This window comes from Leucopleurus acutus, assembly GCF_964270905.1.
Source record: "Leucopleurus acutus genome assembly, chromosome: 15".
Taxonomy (NCBI): domain Eukaryota; kingdom Metazoa; phylum Chordata; class Mammalia; order Artiodactyla; family Delphinidae; genus Leucopleurus; species Leucopleurus acutus.
The window spans coordinates 25,043,347-25,069,722 of record NC_139157.1 but is presented as its reverse complement, the minus strand read 5'-3'; the positions used below and the strand labels follow the sequence as shown (position 1 = coordinate 25,069,722).

At 39.5% G+C, this 26,376-nt stretch overlaps 1 protein-coding gene across 1 annotated transcript in view; it reads left to right on the top strand.

The window, feature by feature from the left end:
• Nucleotides 1–26,376, top strand: part of ECT2L (epithelial cell transforming 2 like) — a gene marked incomplete at both ends in the record, with an annotated part of 59,451 nt that overhangs the window by 15,218 nt on the left and 17,857 nt on the right. The window contains 16 exon segments of the mRNA XM_082855938.1: nucleotides 3,059–3,109; nucleotides 3,111–3,168; nucleotides 3,170–3,259; nucleotides 7,056–7,149; nucleotides 7,152–7,307; nucleotides 8,111–8,279; nucleotides 9,243–9,381; nucleotides 9,443–9,518; nucleotides 11,230–11,358; nucleotides 16,877–16,935; nucleotides 16,937–16,970; nucleotides 18,538–18,720; nucleotides 20,473–20,576; nucleotides 22,441–22,499; nucleotides 22,501–22,552; nucleotides 22,556–22,564. Coding sequence (XP_082712064.1) covers nucleotides 3,059–3,109; nucleotides 3,111–3,168; nucleotides 3,170–3,259; nucleotides 7,056–7,149; nucleotides 7,152–7,307; nucleotides 8,111–8,279; nucleotides 9,243–9,381; nucleotides 9,443–9,518; nucleotides 11,230–11,358; nucleotides 16,877–16,935; nucleotides 16,937–16,970; nucleotides 18,538–18,720; nucleotides 20,473–20,576; nucleotides 22,441–22,499; nucleotides 22,501–22,552; nucleotides 22,556–22,564 — 1,462 coding nt within the window.

Genomic DNA, 26,376 nt, shown 5'->3' with positions numbered 1-26,376 from the left:
CATAATAGTATTACAAATATTAATGTGAGATAAAGACATTTTCAAATAAAAGGAAACTAACAAGATTTGTTGTCAGAAGACCTGCAGTAAAGAAATGCTAAAGGAAGCTCTTCAGGCTAAGGAAATTGATACCAGATGGAAACATGGATTTATAAACAGGAATGAAGAGAACAGGAAATGATAAATGTGTGAGAAGATATAAAATTTTGAAGTTATTTTAGAGACATATGACTATTTAAAGCAAAAGCAATGTATTGTGGGGTTTATAACATAAGTAGATGCAGTAGAGATAACAACAAAAGCACAAACGATGGTGAGAATTATATTGTTGCACTGGTCTTTAATTTTATATGAATATTACCTCTAAGTAGACTACAAAAACTTAAAGATGCATATTATACTTCCTAGCAACAACTTATAAAACTAATGCAAAGATATCCTAAAAAGCTAATAAAGGAATTAAAATGAAATACAAAAATATGTATTAACTCAAACCAAGGCAGGAGAGGAGGAATAAAGGCTCATAAGACAGATGGGACAACCAAACAACAAATAACAAAATTGAGACTTGGGTTCAACTATAACAATAATTATATTAAATACAAGCAGACTAAACCCTCAAATAAAGGCAATGGTTGTCAAATGAGCTAAAAAAAATTTCATTGTATATTGACTATGAGGGATATACTTTATTTTTTTAATTAATTTATTTTTTTGCGGTACGCGGGCCTCTCACTGTTGTGGCCTCTCCCGTTGCGGAGCACAGGCTCCGGAAGCGCAGGCTCAGCGGCCATGGCTCACGGGCTCAGCCGCTCCGCAGCATGTGGGATCTTCCCGGACCAGGGCACGAACCTGCGTCCCCTGCATCGGCAGGCAGACTCTCAACCACTGTGCCACCAGAGAAGCCCCGAGGGATACACTTTAAATATAAAGGCACTGATTGGTAAAGTATAAGGATAGGAAAAGATACACCATGCAAATAGTAAGCATATAAAAGTAGGATGGCAATATTAATATCAGACAAAATAGACTTCAAGACAAGGAGTGTTACCAGAGAGGTAGGTAGAGATGGACATTTTATAATAAGAAAAGTAACAATTCATCAAGAAGTCATAACAATTATAAATGTTTATGTACCAGATAACAGAGTTTCACATTACATGAAACAAAAACTGATGGAATAGAGCTAAAGAAAACAATCAGTATGAATATAGAAGAACTGAGCAATCTTCTTATCCACCTTGAACTAACATTTATAGAAACTAGACACAACAATTTCCAAATATATGTTCTTTTTATGAGCAAAGTAACATTTATACCTTTATACCTCATTTCCTGGTCCACAAACTAAGGCTCAATACATTTCAAAATGGTTGAAATCTTATTAAGTATATTCTTTAACAACAATGCAATAAATTTTGGGATTAATAAAAATAAAACATCTAGAAAATCCCCAAACATTTAGAAACTAACAGCACTTATAAATAACCTATGGTCAAAGAAGAAATCACAAGGGAAATTAGAAAATATTTCAAGTTGAATGACAATGAATATACAACATGGCTAAGCATGTGGTCTGCAGCACAGCTTAGAGGGAAAACAATATAATGTAAATGTTTATGTTAATGAGAAAAAGCGTTTAAAATTAATGATCTCAACTTCCCCCTTAAGAAACTAGGGGAGGAACTTCCCTTGTGGCACAGTGGTTAAGAATCCTCTTGCCAATGCAGGGGACACGGGTTCGATCCCTGGTCTGGGAAGGAGCAACTAAGCCTGTGCACTGCAACTACTGAGCCCACACACTGCAACTACTGAAGCCCGCGTGCTCTAGGGCCCGTGCTCTGCAACAAAAGAAGCCACCACAAGCCCGCACACCACAACGAAGATTAGCCCATGCTCACCGCAACTAGTGAAAGCCTGTGTGCAGTAACAAAGACCCAACACAGTCAAAAATAATTAAATTTAAAAAAAAAACTAGGGGAAAAATATAGCGAATTACACGCAAAGTACATAGAAAGAGAAATGAAAATAAGAGTGGAAATCAATAAAATAGAAAATGAACAAACAATAGAGAAAATCTATGAAAACAAAAGCTGGTTTGTTACAAGTAGTAGTAAAATCAATGAACTCCTAGGAAGAGTAACCAAGGATAAAAGAGAGAAAATGTGAATTAGTAATATCAGGAATGAAAAAGGGGATGTTGCTATAGATTCTATAAACATTTGAAAAAAAAGAAAATTAGCAACAATGTTTTATTAATAAGTTCAACAATTTAAATGGTTGTTTTATAGATTCCACGTACATGGTACATGAATTGAGACAGTTTACTGCTCCCTTTCCAATACATATACCTTTCATTATTTTTTTCTTTCCTTATTGAACTGGCTAGAACCTCTATTCCATGTTAAAGTAGAGAGTGTAGTCAACCTTGCTTTGTTAGGAGGAAGGCGTTTACTATTTCACTACTAAGTGTGATGGAGCTATAGGTTTTTATTCTAATTGCATTGGGAAGTCACTGTAGGGTTTTACTTGCATGAGTGACATTATCTAATTTACATTTTTATAAACCACTTGGGCTGCTGTGTGGAGAATGGGCTCTGGGAAGACTGGAGTGGAAGCAGGGAGGCAATCAGGAGGCAGATGCAACCGCCCAGGAGAGAGGTGGAGGTGCCCTGACTAGAGTGAAGGCTGGGAGGTGGAGAGAAGTGGCTGGGATGGGGGACATATTTGGGGGATATATATCTATAGAGCCGACAGGACTTGCTGATTTATTGAATTTGGGTAAAGAAAAAGGAAAAAAATCCAGATTTATATCATACAACTATGTTTATTTCAGACTTTTTTCCCCTGTGGATTTTAGATAGTTTTGTAATGCATCTTGCTCTTTAGAATGGATCATTCAAAGTAGATACTTAAAAATCTAGCCTTATGTTATTTAGGACTTAATTTTTTAATAGGTAGAACACTAGAGAAAGAACAGTGACCAATACTTATACTGGATTTTAATCAATTTTAGATATTAGTGATCTGAACTAAATTTCTGCATTTTTCTTTTTAGGGTTGTCCAAGACTGGTTTTCAGAAAGGATGCAAGTGGCCAAAGTGGATTTCTCTACCACGCTTCATTTCTCTATGTATCTTTTCCTTTCCAAAAGATTTGTGTGCAGCTGGCACAAGTCAGCTGGCCCTGGAAATTTTTAACTGAACAGCTTTACCACTTGTCATTTCCTAGTAATAGGGCCCAAATGCAGCTGTCATCTGTAATGAGGTGATTGGGGTAGCTCCCTTTCCTGAAGATAATAACTGAGCATATCTGAACCATAATTAACTTACCCTTAAGAGAAAAAAATGGGGATGAATTAAATACAGTAATTTATTTTATAAGTCAGGGGGATATACACTCTTCTAATAATTCATGTAATTTTAATAATCTTTAAATACTCAATTTAGTTATTTAGAAACTAATTACCTTGGTTAAGAAGTCCATTTTTTTGTGAAAAATTACTTAAACTTTGGTTTTTACATGATATTGTTTTATTCGTGATAACCCACCTCAAAAATTGCTATACAACCACAACTTCAACTGCTCCTCTTTGGCTAACCTCTGTTGAAGAATATAAATCTAGATCTACATCCTCTGCCATTATCTCTGCATTTGGCCTGTTTGTCTCCTCTTTCTTTTAAAAGACTTAATGAAATGTAAAGGTAGACATACTTTAAATACAAGTCAATAATTTACTCCTTTAAGCTATACAAACTTTCCAGAATGGGTTTATGTTGAGATTCTGATCTTGGAGAATACTTGGCTCTCCATGGAGGGGCCACGTGCAAAAGGCAACTGTGAGCCCTGGATTTAGAGCATTTATGAATCCAAGCTTAGTGTTCCCATGGTATATTGTTTCCTCTCTTTTTACTTTCAACCTTTCTGTGTCCTTATATTTAAGGAACATGTCTTGTAAACAGAATATGGTGGTGGTGGTTTTCTTTTAACAGGTGACAATCTTTGACTTTTAGCTGGGGTAATTTAGTCTGTTCACATTTATGTAACTACTGATATATTGGGGCTTAAGTCCAACATTTTACGATTTTTATTTATTATTTTATATTTTGTTTTTCTCCTGTCTCTTTTAGGATTAGCTTAAATATTCTGTAGATTAATTGTAGATTCTTTAGCAGTTCTCTTATGGCTACCATAGAGATTACACCACTTATCTATGGCTACCATAGAGATTACACCACTTATCTATGGCTACCATAGAGATTACACCACTTATCTATGGCTACCATAGAGATTACACCACTTATCTATGGCTACCATAGAGATTACACCACTTATCCAGGGTTATTTTACCACCTCTGAGGTAATGCAAAGAGCACAGAACTCTTAAACTCCGTCTGCTTCCCTGCTCGGTTTGTACGCTTTTGTTTTCAAATATTTTAGTTTTACTCATACATACGTATATAAAATACACACACATTAAAAAATATATATATTAACCTCACAAGGCTTTCCTACTATTGTTTTATATAGTTAATATTTATTTATGAGTAACCACTTCAAAAGAAATTTTTTTTTCAAAGTTGCATTGTGGTCAGAAAATATACTTTATTTTTTTTAAAGTAATTTTATTATTTATTTACTTATTTATTTTTTGGCTGCATTGGGTCTTCGTTGCTGCACGTGGGCTTTCTCTCTAGTTGCAGCGAGCAGGGGCTACTCTTTGTTGTGGTGCACAGGCTTCTCATTGCGGGGGCTTCTCTTGTTATGGAACACAGGCTCCAGGCACATGGGCTTCAGCAGTTGTGGCATGCGGGCTCAGTTGTGGCTCGCAGGCTCTAGAGCACAGGCTCAGTAGTTGTGGTGCATGGGCTTAGGTGCTCCGTGGCATGTGGGATCTTCCCAGACCAAGGATCAAACCCGTGTTCCCTGCATCGGCAGGCAGATTCTTAACCACTGCACCACCATGGAAGTAACCACTTTTTCTGTTGTTCTTTATACCTTCCTGCATCTCTGATTTTCCTTTTGGGATCAATTTTCTTCTGAATTCTCTTTAATATTTCTTTTAGTGCAGGTTGCTGCTGACAGAGTCTCTTAGTTTTTGTCTGAAAATGTCTTTATTTCACCTTCAAATTTGAAGGATATTTCCACTGGGAATTTGAACTCTAGGTTGGCAGTTCATTTTTTATAGAACTTTGAAAATGTTCCGTTGTTCTCTGGCTTTCATAATTTTTTTGGAGAAGTAGGGGGTTTTATTTTTGGTCCTTTAAAGGTAATATTTCTGTTTTCTCTAGCTGCTTTTAAGATCTTTTTCTCTGTCTTTTGTTTTCTGCAGTTTTATTACAATGTACCTGGAGGTGTGTGTGTGTGTGTGTGTGTGTGTGTGTGTATTTATCCTGTTTTGTATTTTGCATTGATTTTTTTAATTGGGGGTTTTAATGTCTTTTATCAGTTTTGCAAAGTTCTCAGATGCTATCTCTTCATATATTGCTTTTGCTCCAGTTTCTCTCTTTTTCTTCTAGGTTTCAATACATTTGTTTTTGTTTTTTGTTTTTTTGCAGTACGCGGGCCTCTCCTGTTGCGGAGCACAGGCTCCAGACGCGCAGGCTCAGTGGCCATGGCTCACGGGCCCAGCCGCTCCGCGGCATGTGGGATCTTCCCGGACTGGGGCATGAACCCATGTCCCCTGCATTAGCAGGCGGACTCTCAACCCCTGCGCCACCAGGGAAGCCCTGGGTTTCAATATATTTAATTGATTCACCATGTCCCGTAAGTTTCATATTCTCTAATGTGCCTTTTCCATCATTTTGGCCTTCAGTGTTTCAGTCTGGATTTTTCTTCTGGCCTAGCTTTCAGTTTCCTAATTGTCTCTTTAGCTGGATTCTAATTCGCTCTTAAACTGGTCCATTGAGTTCTAAATTTGCTATTATATTTTTTAGTTCTAGAGTGTCAATTTGCTTACTTTGCCAAAATTTTCCACCCAGCAATTTAATTTCTTAGGCATAGTAATTACAGGGCTTTTTAAAATTTCATGTCTGATAATTACAACTTTTGGATCTTCTGAGGGTCTCTATTTATTAAAAAACAAAAGAAGAAACAAACAATTCTTGTCTTTTTGTGTGCCTGATAGTTTTGGTTGAGTACCAAATATTGAATATAAAAAATCGATGCAATAATTTGAGTCGCCTGATGATATTATCTTTCTCCAGAGAGATCTTGCTTTTGCTTCTGGCATTTGGTTAGGCTAGGAATCGCTCACTTAAATTTAATCAGGGAGTATTTCAAAGCTAGTTTCAGTCTAATTCCTCGTCATCCTTACTGAAAAGGATTCAGCTAAAAGCCTAGTGTCATTACCAGGGCTATTTCCCTTAGTGGGCCCTGAATTTAAATTTGTTTCCTCTCTTCCCTGCAAAAATGCCTAAAATTCTTAACAGCTTCTAAGTCTTTCAGTCTTAACTTCCTTCTCTGCTTCTCAGCCTTAGTTTTAAGGCTGAGTTTGGAACTGTCAAGTGCCTTGAAGTGAAAAGTGAGGCCAAATCAGGATATTACCTCTCTGGGTTTCCCTCCTCTCTGAGATCTTGGTTGCACAAGTCCTTATTGAATTGGTAGCTCAAGTCATTGTTTTATAGTATTTTGTCTAGATATTTGATTAGATGAAACTACATGAAATTTGCAGTTTTCATATCTCAAAACTGGTTGCCTATTGGCAATATCTTATGGGTCCCAGTGGGAGGGTTGGTCTGAGACAAACTACTATACCATTGCTAGAAGCAGAATTCTCAAAATCTGGGGTTAAAGTAACCAAATGTTATGAGAGCATTGAATAAGTGTACAAAGATGACTAATACATATATTCATATATAATAAACATGTTCATCAAAGAATATTTTTCCTGTGTAGTAAGGTGTACGCTTCTTATTTCTCAGAGTCAAGTTTAGATGGCAAGTCAACTGCACTAGAAATCTCAATGTAATAAGAAAAAATGATCTGTGTACTGGAAAAGATTATTACTGGGAAATGGTCCTCGTAACTTATGTTTCTCATTTCTTTTTCTGAAGGATTGCTTATGGATGCCCAAATGCATGAAGTTTGGATGGTTTCTGCCCTATACACCAACAGATAATGAGTATGGTGCTTGGAAGCACCATTACATTGCTGTGTGTCCAACCTAGATTGGCTAACCCCTAGGGAAGCCGCAGCTCTTTATGGGACCCTGAATGAACCCAAAACAGAAGATGAGCAACTACAGGAGAGGCAAAGAGAAAAGTGCCTAAGGAAAATAATTTGGGAGAAAATTGCGCTACGTAAGAGTGAGTGGCATTTTACAACTTTATATCTTAACCAAATATTGTAACCAATGGATTTACATACAAATTCCCACAGAAGATAGCAAGGTCTTTCTGAAACAGCCTGTAAGTGGCATTCTCTAAAGTATCTCAGGACAAACTCTTTTTTTCTTCACTATTAATTAGAAAAACAAAAAGATTTCTGATAAAATATGTAAGGTCAAATGTCAGTGCCTCTGTGAGACCAAAAATAAGGAGAGAGAAGTATGAATACAGGCAAAAGCAAATAAATAGGATCAGGACAATTCGGAAGAATTAGGATCGGTGAAAAAGGAGGAAAAATTAAAATGGAAACGGAAGCAGGAATAATGACTTTTTTTTTTTTAAGTGGAAAGGGAGTAAGGATGAGACACTCTCTGAGCTAAGCCTTCTGATTTACACGGTGTGCAAAGGTAATGAGCAAACCTGATTAGAGTTCTCCCATCTTTGTTTTCACTTACTCACCCTCTGCGAGATTGTAACAAATGGGAAATTACTTGAAGCCAAGAAGGCCAAAAATGAGGTAAAGCCTACAAACTGATGAACTGGTTTCTACAAGAAAAGAGTTGCTTATTCTCTGAGCTTGTTTCTTGACCTGAAGTGACTGGTAACTTGCAGCCACAGAGCCGAGAGGATAAGAAAACCAAAGAGTGTGTAAAAAGTGGCTCTAATTACTGCCATCTGGAATACTGCCTTGGAACAGCTCTATTTTTATGCCAATAACTGTGTAGACTTGGCTGGGAGAAGCATGAAGTAAACAGCCGAGCCTGCTGCTGTTTGTTTTTCAGAGGATTTGTTCAAAGTTCGACCCCCTTGGGTGAATGGAACATGCTGCTCTAGATTGTTCGAATCCAAATGCCAACCACGTCTCTCCCAAACTGTGAGGGATCGAGTGGGATTACAGGACACTTTGGAGAAACAGCTTGTGTTTGCATCTTTAGAAGCTTTGCCCAAGCGGTAAGCAAACCTCCATCTACTGAAGGTGGAGGACCATCCTATGACACCAAGAATTCATTCTAGAATAATTCAGCTAACATGCAGGGATCTTGTGTAATTATATGGCTCTTATCCTATGAAACAGCAATAGAAATAGTTCCTTAATCTTCAAGAACAGTGGTCTTAAACGTGCTTCTTGAAGAGGGAGATACATAACATTCAAAATTTATGTTTTAAATATTCTTAACCCTGCAAAGAGGCTATATTGTGGACGTACCGTATTTTCTGTATAAAATTATTGAGCAAAAGTAACATTTTTCCAGAAATTTTTTTGTAAGGAGTAAGCCTATCTGAATGGTGATGGGGGAGGGGTGACTGTGGAGAGAATGGACACTACTCAGAAAATCATGAGGCCCAGGTGATTAAGGAAATTTAAAATCTCTTGGGGCTTCCCTGGTGGCGCAGTTGTTGAGAGTCTGCCTGCCGATGCAGGGGACACGGGTTCGTGACCCGGCCCGGGAAGATCCCACATGCCGCGGAGCGGCTGGGCCCGTGAGCCATGGCTGCTGAGCCTGCGTGTCCAGAGCCTGTACTGCGCAGTGGGAGAGGCCACGGCAGTGAGAGGCCCGCGTACCGCAAATAAATAAATAAATAAAATCTCTTGACTGCTCCTTCTACAAATGTCATTTTGAGCCCTTAAGTATGTCACTACATTGGTTTTAAGTGCCCCACAAAATTAAGTTCCAAGAGCCCTTTCTGGCATCCCACAAATGCAGGAGGAGAGGCCCAGAGGGCAGCTTTGGACCCACTCGCCCAGGAGCCCCATTTGCCGCTGTCCCTGAAAATCGCAGGGAGAGACTGAGGTACTCAGGCTGCTTGCCTTGTACAGGATAACTGATGTCCAGAGGACATACTGGTGCTCACTTGTCAAAGTCAAATTAAGAGAAAATCAAAACTTCACTTATTCTCCCTTTTTCCCTACAGAAGCAATGTTTTTGGATGCCATTCCTACCCTTTATTATCAAAGAAAAATTGGCATGGAGTTTATAAAAATGACAGCAGCTCTTCACATGCTCTCCAGCCACACTTCATATTAATATCATCTCGGATTCCTGCATATGAGGTACAGAGTGTGTTAGGAGGCCAGTCCTTTTTTGAATCGGGTCTTTTTTCATCTCCCCTAGAGGACGTATGGCGATCTTTTGGTCACCATGTGTACGAAAATGATTCATCTTCTAAAAGGAAAGCAGTCTGATCCAGGTGGAAATGTACAGACCCAAACAGTTTTTAAAATCAGAAGCAATAAAAATAACCATAAATCAAAATTATTTTTTAAAAAGTATTAAAGACCCAAACTGCCTTGCATTTAGTAGGTGTCCAATACATTTTTACTGAATCGAATTTGTTGCACTTAATCCTTAAAAGAGCAAAGTGACACAAATTATTTTAAATTTTCTTTGGAATGACCAAGGAACTTAATAATATCATGTAACTACCATCTCTCAAAAGAAAAATGTCAGAAATCCTACTTTGTGATCTATTTAACGAGGGTGCCATTAGATGAAAATATGCTTTCTATAATGAAGTTATATATTTTAAATTTCAATATAAGAAAAAGGAAGCACAAAGAAGACATAGGAAGCATGTATTTATATATGTATGTATATGTGCATATGTGTATATATACATGCATTAATAAGCACATATGTAAGGGATGGCATTAGTAGACTACATTCAATGGCTTACCTAGAAAATTTTTGCAAAAATTTCTTATTTGTAACAAAATGGTTGCTGTCAAGGTATGAAATCACTTTTCTTTTTGGGCATCTAGGAATTGACTTTGATCATTTACAACTGGCTAGCTTAATGGATCCACGTGAAAGCAAGATCAGAGTTTTGATCTCCATGTGGGCCATAGATAGTTTCTCTAATGTTTAAAAATGCATAATGCTGGGCACAGAGGATAACTGGTGACAGAGTTAGGGTGAATAAACTGGAATCAAATGAGTCCATTCTCCTATTTGTCTTCTTTACATAAGACTATGCCATAATTACTTATTTGACTATGAATGTAATGGAGGTTTAGGTAAAAACCAGAATGTAACCATGTGGCAGTTCTCTATTCAGTTGAACTGTGACCTCCAGAAAGTGGCATGAAGTTTTGAGAAAAATCAATGCCTTCAATGACTTTCCAACCTGTCTGCTGCTAATGAATTAACTATATCACAATGAAAGGTTTATTTGGTTGTTGAATTAAAAGAACAGTGGTTTTAATATTTATTTAAATGGGAAATATTTATCAACATTGATCATTTGAAAATTCATAATTAAGAGGAAAACAAAATCTTTTCTTTTCTTTTCTTTTTTTTGTGGTATGTGGGCCTCTCACTGTTGTGGCCTCTCCCGTTGCGGAGCACAGGCTCCGGACGTGCAGGCTCAGCGGCCATGGCTCATGGGCTCAGCTGCTCCGCGGCATGTGGGATCTTCCCGGACTGGGGCACGAACCCGTGTCCCCTGCATCGGCAGGTGGACTCTCAACCACTGCGCCACCAGGGAAGCCCCCAAAATCTTTTTAAGAAGTCCATTACAAAATTGTATGATCTCGATTTTATTATTTTTAAAAGCAGTATATATGTCTCTGTGCATGGGTGTGTACAAGGAAAAAAGCTAGAGGAAAATAATTTGTTAGTATTTCTCTCTGAGTGGTGGAGGTACAAATGCACTTAAATTTCCCCTTAGAAAAGAAACAAAATAATTTAAAAAGGAACCAATGAATGGGAAAGCTTCCTCCTATAGCTTTTGAAGAAAAACAATAGTCTTTAAAAATCACAGCTTACATATTCACTGTTTTTAATTTATTAATAAGTGTTCTAAAGTAATGGGCTTTGGTTCCTACAGCTCTTGTTTCATTTTCCAGATGGTGGTGAACAGTGTTAGAGCAGATATGACATTTTGATCTTTCCCCCCTCAGGCTATAAAATTGGTATTAAAAATTTACTGAGGCCTGAAGTGAGAGACTTCTGGGAGAAATTAGGAAGCTATGTGGCCCCTGGAGAAGAAGGGGGCCACGTGGACCTCTTTGTACGACACGGAGCATCAGGTCAGTTTTGAGAGGTAGTGGTCATACCTACCTTGTGATGGTATTTTGTGGATTTATAAAATGCCGTCAGTTCAAATGATTCAGTCACATTTATTTTTTTTCTCTTTATACTTCACATACTCAGGTATTTAGGGGGAAAGGGCATCAGGGTTAGTGGTCAGAGTAACTGTCCCTAAAGAAATAAAGTCCCTAGTGGCAAGAGCCAGCCAGGAAATGTATTTCTGTTTCTTCTGAGTATTAAAAATGGTGGAGTGCCTTGTAGAGATGTGTGGTAGCTGATAATCTTAAGTGCCTACCTGTCTAATATCAGCCATATTTAACAGATATCTGTTAAATAAAAGCTCTGTATTCATGGACTCACGGGCTATGTTTTTTTGTTTGTCTGTTTTTGTTGTTTTTTTAATCAAGCAGAAGAGAGGGAGTGTGAAATTAAAGTTTCTCAAACTGTTTCTTACTACCCATTCCTTAGGGAACTGTGAGTTTTAAAGTTCTTAATCCTCAGATTTCACTGAACTATTCAGTACATACAAAGCATGACCCTGGCAGGATTCCACGAGGTAAAGGAAAAAGCAAAAGGATAGGAAGGCGTTTAAAAGAAAACAAAGTATAAATTATTGTAAAAAAAAATTTTTTTTTTTACAGTTACTACAATTATATAATCTCAACTATGTAGAAAATAGGCATAGAAAACTCTAGGAGGAAATATAGCAAACTCTTAACACCATCTATTTCTGCATGTGTTTTTCAAATTTCCTACTTTTAAAATCAGTTTGAAAAGAGTAAGTTACAAAGAATATGGAAGGTGTGATCCCAATGCTTAAATCCCGTGTATGTGTCGGGGAGGGTGGTGGTGGTGTGTGTGTGTATAAAAGGGGTTTGGAAGGATGTATACCAACATGCTAACAATAGTTGGATGAGTGAGTTTTCCTTTCTTTTTTTTTTCCTTTTATCTCTTTTATTTGCCTCTATTTTCTGTAGTGAACTAGTGTTACTTTTAAAATGAGAGCAAAACAAATTTTCTAAAATTTGTTTTGGAAAAAAAGAAAGGATGAGGGAAAGTAAAGTATTCAAAGGCCGAGAGAATGAGGGTGAAAAGGGAAAAGAATAATAGATTTGGTGACACAAAAATGGTCTCAAGTGAAACTTAATGGTCTTCAAACAATGGATTTCCCACCGCCATTCTGGGCTCCAAAATCATCGCTGAACTTCATGTCAAATATAATTTCTACCTGGGTGAACCATCGAGCCCCTGGTTCAGTCAGAAGGCCCAGGCTTCTCAGTCACAAATCTCTTTCCCACCACCTCAGGCATCACTCTTGAGCTTGTCCTCCCCGGTAGCTGTATCACCTCTGAAATCTTGATCTCAAGCATTTGTCTCTCCGAGTACAACTTCCAAATCATATACTCAAGTATTCCCACTCTATCAGTTCTTCATCTGAGGACCTCCAATGCACACACTCCCACTTTTTCACTCTCTATCACCATGGCTTCGACCTTGGTTCCTTCCTCATTAAACTTGGATTTAATGGTTCGTCATTATCATTACTCTCTTGCAAAGAATCTGAACTTCTTTGTTTCTTTTCCTCCTGGCCAAATCCCAGCTCATTTGGCTAAGTCCCAATGCTGGTTAAAACACAACCATCTGCATAATCTATGCCTGCCTGTACTAAAGCAGCTGAAGACTGTTGGAAAGAGTAATACAACTGTTCTTACTGATCTAACTTTAATGGCATAAATATCAAATGGGATTGCAGCTCTGATAAGCAATCCTATCACATTTCCTTGGTAAATTCGTTTCCCCACTCTTAAAATGACTATGATGTCCCTTCTCTCCTTTTTTTTTTTTTTTTTTTTTTTTGCGGTACGCGGGCCTCTCACTGTTGTGGTCTCTCCCGTTGCGGAGCACAGGCTCCGGACGCACAGGCTCAGCGGCCATGGCTCACGGGCCCAGCTGCTCCGCGGCATGTGGGATCTTCCCAGACCGGGGCACGAACCCATGTCCCCTGCATCGGCAGGCGGACTCTCAACCACTGCACCACCAGGGAAGCCCCCTTCTCTCCTTTAGTCAATCTTTCAATAATTCTCTCACTTGATTTCACCTTTTACTTCCCTAAGGAAACTCCTTAATTTACCGCCCACCACAAAATCCACCACCTATCCCACCTCTTACCTTCATTCTGTCTTCCCTTCTGTTACGATGGAATAAGCACCCCTGCTCGAATCAAACATCAACTACTCTGCTTGGACTCTGTAAACACATCGCCTTTCACCTTCCCAAGACGTCACTCCTATGCTCAAATCCTCTTCCACAGCCTCAATCCTCTTTATTGGATTATTCCTATCAAATCAAGAACACCTGTAGTAGCTCCTCCCCTCTCACTCCCCCCCACCAAAAAGAGAGACCGTAAACTTTGTCTCACCAATTTTTGAGTGGACTATATCAGTGGTTCTCAAAATTTTCACGTGTATTTGACTCACAGAGGGCTTGTTACAATCCGCATTGCTGGGTCCCAGCCTAGAGTTTCGAATTCAGTAGGTCTGGCACAGGGACTGAGAATTTGCATTTCTAACACGTTCCCAGGTGATGCCAATGCTGCTTAACCCGGGGGCCACCCTTGGAGAACCGCTGGTCTAGCTGACTGCCTCCACCTTCCTCACCTCTCCCTCACCCCTCAAGCTCATCCAAGTGGTCTCCTTCTGCTGAAATCACTTTGGGAAAACTATAAGTGACTCTCATGTGCCCAAATCCGTCGGTCCCTTCTCCATCCTCACTGGGCCTTGACCTCTCAGCGGCATTCAAGGAGGATGAAGACTTCTGGAAACTCTTCTTCTTCCCGTGCTTTCCCCAATACTACGCTCTCCTTGTTTGCCTCCTACCTCAGGGGTCTCTTTCCTCTCAGACTCCTTTGCTGGCTCCCGCTTCTCCTCCTCAAGACCCTTAAATGTGTCCCGGACTTGATCTCGGGCTCGCATCCTTTCCATGACTACACTCTCCCCCTAGGGAGCCTCATTTATTCCTAGGACTCTACATTCAACCTGGATGCTAAAGACTCCCAAACTGATGTCTCCAGCTCTAAAATCTCTCAGCTGCACTCATATGTAGCCTTTACTCGACATCTTCATGTGGGTGTTTAGTTTGCATGGCTAATGGGCAGCTCAAAGTTCACACGCCTACAGCAGACTCTTGATTGCCTCCCAGCACAACACCCCCTCCCCCAGGATTCCTCACTTAAGATATCATCATTCACCAGTTACTGCGTAAGCCAGACACCTAAAACTCATCTTTCTCGGCATTACTTAAATTATTTAAACAGCTTTAAATTGATATACAGTATTTCAAGTGTGTAATTTGATACATTTTTTAAGTGATTTTTAAATTTTTATTTATTTATTTATTTTTGGCTGTGTTGGGTCTTCGTTGCTGCACTCGGGCTTTCTCCAGTTGCGGTAAGCAGGGGCTATTCTTCGTTGCGGTGCACGGGCTTCTCTTGTTGTGGAGCACGGGCTCTAGGCACGCTTGCTTCAGTAGTTGTGGCTCGTGGGCTCTAGAGCACAGGCTCAGTAGTTGTGGCACATGGGCTTAGTGGCTCCTCAGCATATGGGATCTTCCCGGCCCAGGGATAGAACCTGTGTCCCCCTGCATTGGCAGGCGGATTCTTAACCACTGTGCCACCAGGGAAGTCCCTAATTTGATAAATTTTGACCTATGTCTGTCTACACACTATGTGAAACCATAAACCAATCAAGATAATGAACACATTCATCGTCCCCCAAAGTTTCCTCCTGCCACTTTGCAATTTCTCACTCTGCTTCTCCACTCCAACCTGAGGCAACCACTGATTTCACAATATATTAGTTTGCACTTTATAGAATTTTCCATAAATGGAATCATACAGTATGCATGCATTTTTGTCAGGCTTCCTTCACTCCAAATAATTATTTTAGATTCATCCACTTCATGCTGTTATCAATTGTTCATTCCTTTTTACTGCTGGGAATGATTATATTGTATAGATACACCACAACTTGTTCCATTCACCTGTTGATAGATATTTGAGTTCTTTCCAGTTTGGGGCTTTTACAAGTAAAGCTGCTGTGAACATACGCTTTCATTTCTCTTGGGAAAGTACCTAGGAGTGGAATGAATGGGTCTTATGATAGGTGTATGTTTAAGTTTAGGAAAAAAAAAAAAAGAAAAGCTAAACTGTTTTCCAAAGTGGTCGTGTCATTTTATATTTCCACTCCAGCTGCCCAACACTTGGTAGGGTCAGTCTTCTTAATCTGAGCCATTCAAATGGGTGTGTCGTGGTATCTCACTGTAGTTTTAATTTGTATTTTCTCTAATGACTAATGACGCTGAGCATCTTTCCATATGCTTATTTGCCATTTGTCTTCCTTGGTGAAGTGTCTGTTCAAACCTTTTGCTCATTTTAGAAATTAGGTTTTTTTGTTTTTTACTGAGAGATCCTTGTATATTCTGGAAAAGTTGTTTGCAAATATTTTCTCCCAGTCTATGGCTTATCTTTTCCTTCTCTGAACAGTTTCTTTTGAAGACAAGAAATTCTTAATTTCGATAAAGTCAAATTTATCAGTCTTTAAGTTTTATAAATCATGCTTTTGATGTCATATCTAAAAACTCTACCTAACCAAGGTCACGTCTGTGTTTTCTCCTAAATTGTTTATAGTCTTAAGTTTGAAATTTGGGCTTGTGATCCATTTGATTTATGCTTTTTCTAAATAGAACACAAGGTATGGATTGAAGTTTTTTTTTTTAAACACGTGTGGCCATCTATCAAATTATTTCAGCACCATTCCTTGTAAAGACCATCCTTTTCCCAGTGGATTTCATTTGCATCTTTGTTGAAATCAATTGACTACATATGTGTAGGTACACTTATGAATGCTCTTTAACTTCACTGATCTATTTGTCAGTGAAAACATTAGACACCAATAAGTGAGAGACACCCCGACCTTTGAGCCACTACCATCTCATTGCAAGCAACTGAAACAAGTTGGAGTAATTATTTACTCCTAGACCACAAAGAATTCAAATATATTACCCTATAGTTTTATTTGAAGTAGTTCAATCTATATGCTGTGTCACCAAAGAAGGGGTAAAATTAATGCTAAAATTTGACCATTGTATTCCATTATGTGTTTAACAGTTTTAAATCTGTCCCCTTACAATGAGACTTCTTTGAATCAGACTATTTTAGAAAATATATGTAGACTTTTCTCTGTCTTTGGCCTGAGAATTCCAAATTTGAAAATTAGCACCAGGTCAAACTTCTCGCCTCTTTCTCCAGCCTGTCGTCAGTCCTCCTGAATAAAGTGTCTGGACTTCAGCACTTAGGAGTGAACTGCAAAGTGTTGATGGACTCTTTCATGAGGGATTTGAATTGAAGACAAGACCTACAAGTGGCCTTTCTTGGCCATCTCATTAGTGCTTCTAAGTAATATTTAACTGTTCATGGCAAAACCTGTGAGCAAACTCATGAAAGTATTTTTGGCTGTGCAGAGGCAGGAACAGAAGTTCTTTCTCAGCTGTCTCAACTGACTGGCACGTTATTGACCGCCCCCCACTGGGATTGCCACCGTCTCGTACCAACACAGTAAGGGAATATGGGCACTGACCACCGTGCCCAATGACAGCCACCAACTCCAGGATCACCAAGGACAAAGCACAGCTCATAATCCTGGTTCTGGCGATGGTTCATTCCTCTCTGAAGGAATGCTGTCACTTCCCAAACTAGGTCATTTCTCATCACTCAGAAGGGGATTATTATTGCTCAGAAGGGGATTATTACTGCAAATATTTGCTTCAAACCATCACTTGCAAAAACTCCATTGAGAACACCAGCTTTAACAGCTAAACAAAGATGTATAGTAGCTGATTTAGAGAAATAATAAATACAGAGAACAAGTTTTCTTAGTAAAACATTATCAATGTGCTTTCATTTGGAAAAATGAATTGCAGCTATAAAGAGATGGTGAAGGGGCCAGCTCAAGTTTCATTATCCGAGAGGAAGAACAAAGGTAAAATACACCTGAGAGCAAAATTTCACTTAGATACTAAAGCTGCAACTGTTGGATCAAAATGTAACATAGGCTGACGAACAGAGAGAGCCAAATTGCTTTGCTATAATAATGTTAATATTTACCCCTTCAAGAATCCCTCACCTTCTATCAAAGAGGACTCAGAGTGATGTAAAACTATATAAAGATTGCTTCTCTAATCCTGAACGCTAAGGGCCTTTCAAGACTGAGGAAAGCTGGCATGATTGGGAGACTTGTAAGGGAAAAGTTTCCATATAGATACAACAAAAAGCACATTGACCTAATATAGTTTTGTAGCAGAAGTGTTTGTTAATTTTAGTTTATATAGCACCATCATCCAATGACAGCATATTTGGCCCCGAGCAGGGAGGAATCAGCCTTGCAGAGACAGCGGGGTGCAGACACTGCTGTTTATAAAACAGGTTTTCTTCTTTTTTTCCTCCTCTGTCTCCTTTTCCTACTTTACCCACTCTTCTTCTTCTCCTTCTAGAAGAACATGTTACAAATACTTTCACGTTTATCAGCAAAAAATGTGGGGAGAAGAATCAAACTGTCCATTTAGGACAGAAAATCAAATTTCACTTGGTCCTGTATCATTCAGTCACTGATTTTCAAGGAGAGGAACTTTCTTAAGCCCCCAGTACAGTCTTGTAGAGATATTTGTAGAGAAAGAGTAGCTTGACATGATGTAAACAAGATACAGGCTTGGCTACAATGGGGACGACTTTGGATGACACGATGGGGAAACCAGGCAGAGGGGGGTTTTTCTGTATTTTTATTTTTAGGATGTAAACATACAATTGTATATCCTTACTTGGATGTCTATTCTGCTTTCTGATGCAAAAATCCAGCAGCTATTTAATTTTTGATTTCAAATACAGTATAACATGTCAGCCTTATCCATCAAAGAGTAGATAGGCATTTGAAATTATTCATTGCATCCTTTTTGCGTTTCTAATTTTACCTTTGAAAGCAGACTATGGGTGTTTATCTTAGTCTTCTAATGAGAAAGGATAATAAGCCTGATATAAATGCACTTAAGTTTTTTTTCATACTGTAAACAGGAAGAATTCTTTCATCTGAGCTTAAGTCTGCGATGCTAAAAGGAGAAAATAATGTCAGTTCTTAGTGACTGGCTGGGACGGCAGTGGGAAAAGGCGCCCCCTTCCACCTACTTCAGCGAATCAAAGCTGCAGACATGGTCCAGCCTCACCGACTTCCTGGAAGACACCTTGAAATCAGTAAGGCAACAGCTAAGTCCTCTCTTCAAGGGGTTGCAGAAGAACGTAAGTGGCAGGATGACAGGTAAGAACTCTTGCTACTTCTGTTGCAGCTTAATTTTGAAGCCTGTTACACATCCAGAGTGAATACAAGTGTAGGAATGCACAAGTAAAAGTTGACTCTTAAGCATCTTTGGTAAAACTTTATTCCCTTTGTTTTTCATATCTCCTTTCAAAATATCATGAATATCCACTAAGAAAAAATATATTCATCTTCAAAATGCTGAAGCTAGTTCCTGGGTTCAAATTTTACCATCTTATTAATTCTGTGTCAGTCAATTGTTTACCTAGGCAAAATTCACTGTTTGCTAAGCCAGAGAGTTCGGTCCATTTCCCTCTACAATTTGCTCTAAAAGCTAACATCCCAATTAAGCATCTCTTAGACCACAGCACCCATGACTTAAATTGTTCTATAATTAAGTTCTATTTATTTTCTATCTAAAATATTTAATTTGGTGATGGGCTCCATGGACAAGCCTATCGGACATCACTGAATGTGTTTTCTCATTTACACGTCATACTCATGATCCAATTATCACAAGAAAGTCTTTTGGAAACCATTTCCTGTTTCAACTTTAGATCTTCATCTAAACCAGTCAGTTCTTTAAAATGAAGTATTTTAAAACAAACAAACAAACAAAGCCCACCTATTTAAATAGGTCTCTCCTGTGTCTTTAACTGCCTACTCATTATTCCCTAACTCTTCACATGTCACTGAAGCACTGTACCAATCAAGTCATATGCCTTGCTTCTTCCCTTCCCCTGCCCTGTTCCTTATTTGACATCTGTTAACATAATTACTGTCTACACAAGAGCTGTAACACACAAATATGCATGGGGATATTTTATGTCAACATATGCCTACATCTCTTTACACAAAGGTCTCCAAAGCAGGGATTTTTGTCTTCTTGGTTTTCTAGGCTTTTTGTTGTTGTTGTTTTGTTTTGTTTTGTTTTTTTGCGGTACGTGGGCCTCTCACTGTTGTGGCCTCTCCCGTTGCGGAGCACAGGCTCCGGACGCGCAGGCTCAGCGGCCATGGTTCACGGGCCCAGCCGCTCTGTGGCATGTGGGATCTTCCCAGACCAGGGCATGAACCTGTGTCCCCTGCGTCGGCAGGCGGACTCTCAACCACTGCGCCACCAGGGAAGCCCTGTCTTCTTGGTTTTAACTCTACCACATTTAGTAGATGTTCAACCAGTATTTTAAAAGTTATGAGGCTATAAACAAGGAGAAATTATTTTTCCTGGTTCTTTCACAGATATTAAGGACTAGAAAGAAAAGTGGCAAGAGGAATGATAGAAGTATGTCATGTAGGTCATAAGCAATAAAACAAATGGAAAAAGGTTCTTTTTCAAATAAATGCAAGTTTTTCAAGATATTTTTAAAATGTAGAAGATGTATGTATGTTTGTATGTTATTCCCTATGGACTTAAAATATTTACGGATTTGAGCACAAAGTTAATGCAGAATATGGAAGCGTTTTTGGTGCAATTGAGAATCTAAACTTTATAAGGTTTTTTTTCACATGTTCTTTCCTTGTCCAATTTACAGATTTCATTCAATACCAGCTTTGTCAGGGTGGGTACGTTCTATACGCTACACATCTAGATGCTTTTGCTCATTTTCTACGTTATCATGGTAGATAACATGGCATAGTAGAATTTTTATTCTTAGTCTGCGTTTTTATCCACTAACAAGCAACTGTGAGGACTGAGTTTTCTTCTTGATCATATCTCTTACATATTTTAATTACAGGCCTATCACCTTATATTTTCAGGGCAATTTGTATCTGACACCATGAGTATGGCTAACATTCTGAATAACCGAGAAATTATACAAGCTCTGGCAGAGGGATTGATTGAACTTTCAAAAGAAAATTCTGTAAGTGTTCCTTTGAATAAAACAAAGTACAAAAACCCCAACGTTAAATAAATTTTTAGTTTGCATTTATTGTTTTCTACCAGTTTATCCCTCTGGGATGCAATTCCTCAGAGAAAGTGCATCAATTTATGAAAAAAAGCCACTGAGAGATTCTGAACCCAAGATGTATTAGCTGTATAAAATAGACATATAGGAAAAATCTCGATAAGTTAAAGTTGATCACATGACACACTGTTTTCTGTCTTGTGATTAATTTCAGTCAGAAGTGGTTTTAAAAAACACGTTTAGTGGCTTATATTTCACATAAACATTATTCAACAGTTAAAACAATTATGGCAGAAAACCTGAGAAAGTGTGAAATCAGATATAAAAAGATGAAGGGCAAGGAAGGCTAGATAAGAGAGGAAAGAGAACACAAGAACGGAAGTAAGCAAATCAGTAATTTGGTTGGGCAGAGGCATGGGGGAAAGCCTGAAGAAGCATTTTCATCAGAAACAAATCTTGAATGCTTTTCTACAAAGGTCAGTCCACATACCAGGACACAGTGAGTAGAGGCAGTGTACAGAACACACTCTGCCCCAAGACCATGGCAAGGTTATAGGAAAATAAAATAGTCGGCCATACGTATCCGTGGATTCTGCACTTATGGGTCCTGCATCCTAGGACAACTAACCACATGTGGAAAATATAGGGGAAAAAAATTCCAGAAAGTTCCAAAAAGCAAAACTTGAATTGGGCTGTGCACTGACAACTATTAACATTGTACAAGGTATTAAGTAATAGATGATTTAAAGTATACGGGAGGATGTCCTAGGTTACATGCAAGTAGTACACCATTTTACATAAGAGACTTGAATGCCCGAGAATTTTGGCACCTGCCGGGATGCTGGAGCCAACCTCCGTGGATACGGAGGGACAGTTGTATGCAGTGCTCAGTTCAGAGGCAGTTGAGAATAGGACAGGAGTAGGGGCGATATTAACATACCTGATGTTGTGTAAGGTCTCTAGTTTTCCAAGGAAAAATTCTCAAATCCTTCCCTCTCACTGTAGTAATTCCACTTTGTGGGTGCTTTAACGACGTCTTTGGACACTCTCTCCTTATCTGTCGTGGTTTCAACTTGGCTTCCTGGGCAAGCACCAGACATCTCCTGGGTACGCTGTCCAGTGAGAACCCTGGGGAGTTGCCGTTAGCTATGAATTTCTTCCCTGAAGACTCAGCTCCCCACCGCACTAGCCAATCCTCAGGCAGCTTAGTGGTAAAGGCCCTGGAAAACTTTGCTGATAATATGATCAGAGACGTTTACAGGGATGATCCTGAGGCCCTGAAATTCTCCGCACCGTCCCCAAACACCAACGAATTAGTCAACATGTTTGGTGTAGGTTCATGGTACTTATTACCGTCAAATTATTTTAAAATAACCTTGTATGATATAATTTTGGTGGTGCTCAAACCTACAGTCAGAGAGGCAACCAAATTTGGGAGTCTCACGGGGTGTTTTCCCCGGGAATTCTGCTGCTGGAGCCTCTCCCCCAGACCTTCTTTTTCCTGTGAAGACACAAGAGTTGTCCTGTCCCCTTTCCTCATCTGGCTAAAAAGTGTGGGCCACTTTGGTTCTGAAGATCTTGAGACCCTCCCACAAGATCTTGGCATCCTAACTGAACTGTGACCATAAGCTGAGAATCAAGATTAACTGGAAAGCTCCATTTACTGACTCTAATTGAATAACAGTTACTTTGTTTTCTGGACTTGCAAGTTAATTAGGTAGAGAGATGAAAACTCTACTTAAAAAATGTGTTTTCTGCTGCACTTCTGTTGACCTGTATTTGAAATAGAAATTTTCTTGCGGGGGGGTGGATTTTTCAGGACAACCCTCTGAAATTTTTGTCATATTTTCTGCTGAAGAAATGTAGTAAAAAGAGCAGACTTTGAAGGAAATTTTATTCTGACAAAATGTGACCCAAAGGCAACGTGCAATTGACTCATGAAGGTAAAGTTGCTGCTGCATGTTTATGCCATTGCTTCACTGTACAGTTAGACACATGTGCTTAAGAAATTCATAAACAAAAACGATAATTCTACCTGGAAAGCTTTCACCTGGTCATTTCTCCTAAGAACTTCCTTTTCATGGATTATTATTAAAAAAGTATGCTTTGTAGTTTCATAATGTGAGGAACATCTAAGCCACTTACAAGCATACGTGGCATCACACTGACAGGAGTAAAACTAGTTGGCTTTTGGGGGAAGAACTGGATACTCGCATTCTGCCCAACACAACCTAAAGAATTTTTTTTTCATCTGTGGCCCAGGACACTTTTTTGGTGAAACTAAAAATGGTTCTTCTTTTTTTAAATTTAAGTTGAGATTCAAATTCATAAAAGTAAAAAAGTGGGTTTGAAGCTAGCTCTTTAGTCAAGAAAAAATAATTTTGCCAGTACTATATTCAGAATCCGTACATTCTTGGTTAAGTGAAATAATCTGGATTCAGGAAACACTGAAAATTGCATCGTCATTCAGAGAGCTGATTTCTATGAAAATGTCATTTCATGCCCATTGAAAAAGCACTTATCTGTGATGACTGAAGGCTTGGATGCCACCCCCAACACAAAGTCACCATGGACAGTGTTAGGAGGAATAGACTTGTGGGTTCCCCCAGCAGGCAAATCGTGTGTTGCCCCATTAACCTGATATTCTGGAAGTTTTTGTCCACCTGGCTTTAGAGGACAGCACAGTGCAGGGAGGGGCAAACAGGGTGGACGGCTGGAGGCAGCGTCCCCTCCACCAGACTTGCTCAGCAGAACGGAAGGCCTGCAGTTATTCAGCCCCGGCCCTCCGTCATTAGCAGACTGTGCACCTTAGCGGCCCCTCCTCCCCCTGAAGTGGCTTATTCTTCCCAACCACAAGCATCCTCCCCGAGAGGAGTCTTAATAAACACATTCGCAGGGACATCTAAACCCTTTAGAGGTCCGAGCCCTGCTTCCCTGACGCCCCACCCCTAAATCTCTCTCTTCAGGAAACGCTCACAGACCATGTATTCATCAGGGTTCTCCAGAGAAGCAGAACCAATAGGATGTGAGTGTATATATAGAGAAAGAGATTTGTTGTAAGGAATTGGCTCATGCAGTTATGGAGGCTGCCAAGTTCTAAGATCTGCAGCGTGAGTCAGTGAGCTGGAGACTAGGAGAGCTAACGGAGTAGTTCCAGTTCAAAGGCAGGGCAGGCTAGAGACCCAGGAAGAGCTGATGCTTCAGTTAAAATACAAAGGCAGGGAAAAGCCAATGTCCCAGTCTGAAGGCTTTCAGGTAGGACGAATTTTCTCTTACTTGCAAGAGCATCAGCCTTTTTGTTCCACTCAGGCCTTCAACGGATTGGATGAGGCCCATCCACGTTAGAGAGGACAATCTGCTTTAGTCAGTCTCCTGATTTCAATGTTAACTCATCCAAAAACATCCTAGTAGACATACCCAGGATAATGTTTGGCCAACATTTGGGCACTCTGTGGGCTGGTCAAGTTGGCATAGAAAATTAACCATCACAAACCACTTCTCAGACAGAGGTCAAGTCCCCAGCTTCTCAGTTCAGTTCCCTAAATACTTATAGGAAGCAATCATGTGCTAGGCACTGTGCTAGCCCTGGGGATAGACATAAAATAACACACAGCCCCTGCCGTTGAGGTGGATAAGACTGACACATAACACGTATGGCGCAGCATGATCAATGCCTGTTAGCAGAATGCACGGGAGGGGGTGGGGCACAAGGGGCGGCATTTAATCGAGATGCTCTTTCTGCTTCTCAGAATCCTTTTGCCTTGTTATGGTGGCCACTATCTCTTTGAGATTTCTGAGGATTATTCTCCCCAAAAGGTGGATGTATTCTCCATCCCTCCTTCAGCCTGTGAAAACCTTTGAAATATAGCACCCAGGGCTCCAGTACCACTCATTTCCCCTTGGTTCACTAAAGGGAATAATCGACATGTAACCACATCACACAGGTTCCAAATTATTCCAAAGTCCTTACAACATCTGGGTCATTCCTGACTCCCTGGAAACCTTACTGAAGTTCTTCCATCAACCTTTATTCCTAAGAATGAAGCTGTCACCCTCAACCATGGACATACAGGCCCCAGAAATGCCCTTCTTTGGAGCAGGATAGCTTGAAGAAAGCAAAAGGAACAAAACTATAAGTGCCTCTTCTTGTGAAGTGTTCATTTTACATCTGAAAGACCTTACTATTGTTGAGAACAATTTCTGGAATCTCTGGCCCCTAAAAGAATGGTCACCTAGAACATTTCCTCTCAAAGATACTTTCATTCTTTCCACTGCCAAATAAAATCCACACCGAATTAAGTCTTTTCAACCTAATCATCTAATCACTTTAATAAAATGATGCAGAAAGTTTGGGCTTAAAGTTGCCTCCATGCTGGAAATCAGGCCTGCTCTTGTTACATCGTCTGCCTGTAATAAAACTACAGAAATGTGAAACACTTAGTGCCTAGGAATGTCTTTGATATCTTCCTTTTTCAAAATCAAATCAGAAAAAATAGGTGTTAGATCCTTATTTGGTTCTCTGTTATACACTTGAGAACTTGTGCGTGATGCCCATGAAACAAATTTGGGGACCCTAGGAAGGAAAACCACAGCTTAAACGTAGGTGCTGAATTCAGATAAAATAGAGAAGCTGAGTATCTCCACACCTCGGGGTTTATTTTTAAAGGTGTAGATACTCGTCCAGAAGAGCACACAAACTCTCAGCCATAGGAGTGGAAAGTAATGCCTTCTTCTGAGATAATTGTTTTAAAGACCCTTCCACAGGGGCTTGGTAAGAGGGCTTGTCTGCCAAATCCAGGACCAAATACACACACACACACACACATATATACATATAGACAGATACATATATAGCTCACTCACTCACTCACTCACTCACTCACTCACTCTATCTATCTATCTATCTATCATCTTGCTGCCCAGTGAGTAAACTCCTGGCCTCGATATGCCTACAGTGTTTACACTGATACTATACAACCACAGTGATGAGTCACAGCCAGAATCATAGTTGTTCTTGACAATGACATATGACATAGTTGTACCTGTCATTTTCACAACTATTTCTGGTCCCTAATTCAGGCAGCCAAGTGTTTTCTGGGAGAAGCGCCAGCAATAACTAGGATGTTAGCAATAAGTAAGATCCTAGAGGAAAATTTCTAACATGTGATCCAAGGTCTCCCTTACGGGTCATGGACAGAGCCAAGGCAAAGGCCCAGCAACTCCGAATAACTGTTTTCTTAAAAATGTGCAAAGTTTGCTGCCCCTGTTACTTCATCCCAATTCATCCCTAAAAACGAAGAGGGGATGGTGTCTTAACCAAAAAATAGACTCTAAAAATCCTAATAATTAGATGGATAATATAAAATGAGAGAACTCACTGTTTTTAGGTTCAAACACAATTACTGCATCAAATTGATTTCCTAGCCACAGAGAAAATTTTACCTTTAAAAAATAGCTGTTGCTGGAAATTCCCTGGCGGTCCAGTGGTTAGGACTCTGCACTGCCACTGCAGGAGGCCCAGGTTCGATCCCTGGTCAGGGAGCTAAGATCCTGCAAGACACTCAGCATGGCCAAAAAGTAAATAAATAAAAAATTTAAAAAGCTGTTGCTGAGCCAGAGATGAAACAAAGCCCCAGTATGAGCAAGCAGGTTCTAGGAGAGCCAGAGGGGTCGAAGAGTCCACTCCTTAAGTTTAATGCCTGAGCACTCATGGGGGCCTGTACAAAAAGATGATATCCCAGATAAGGGGGCCTCC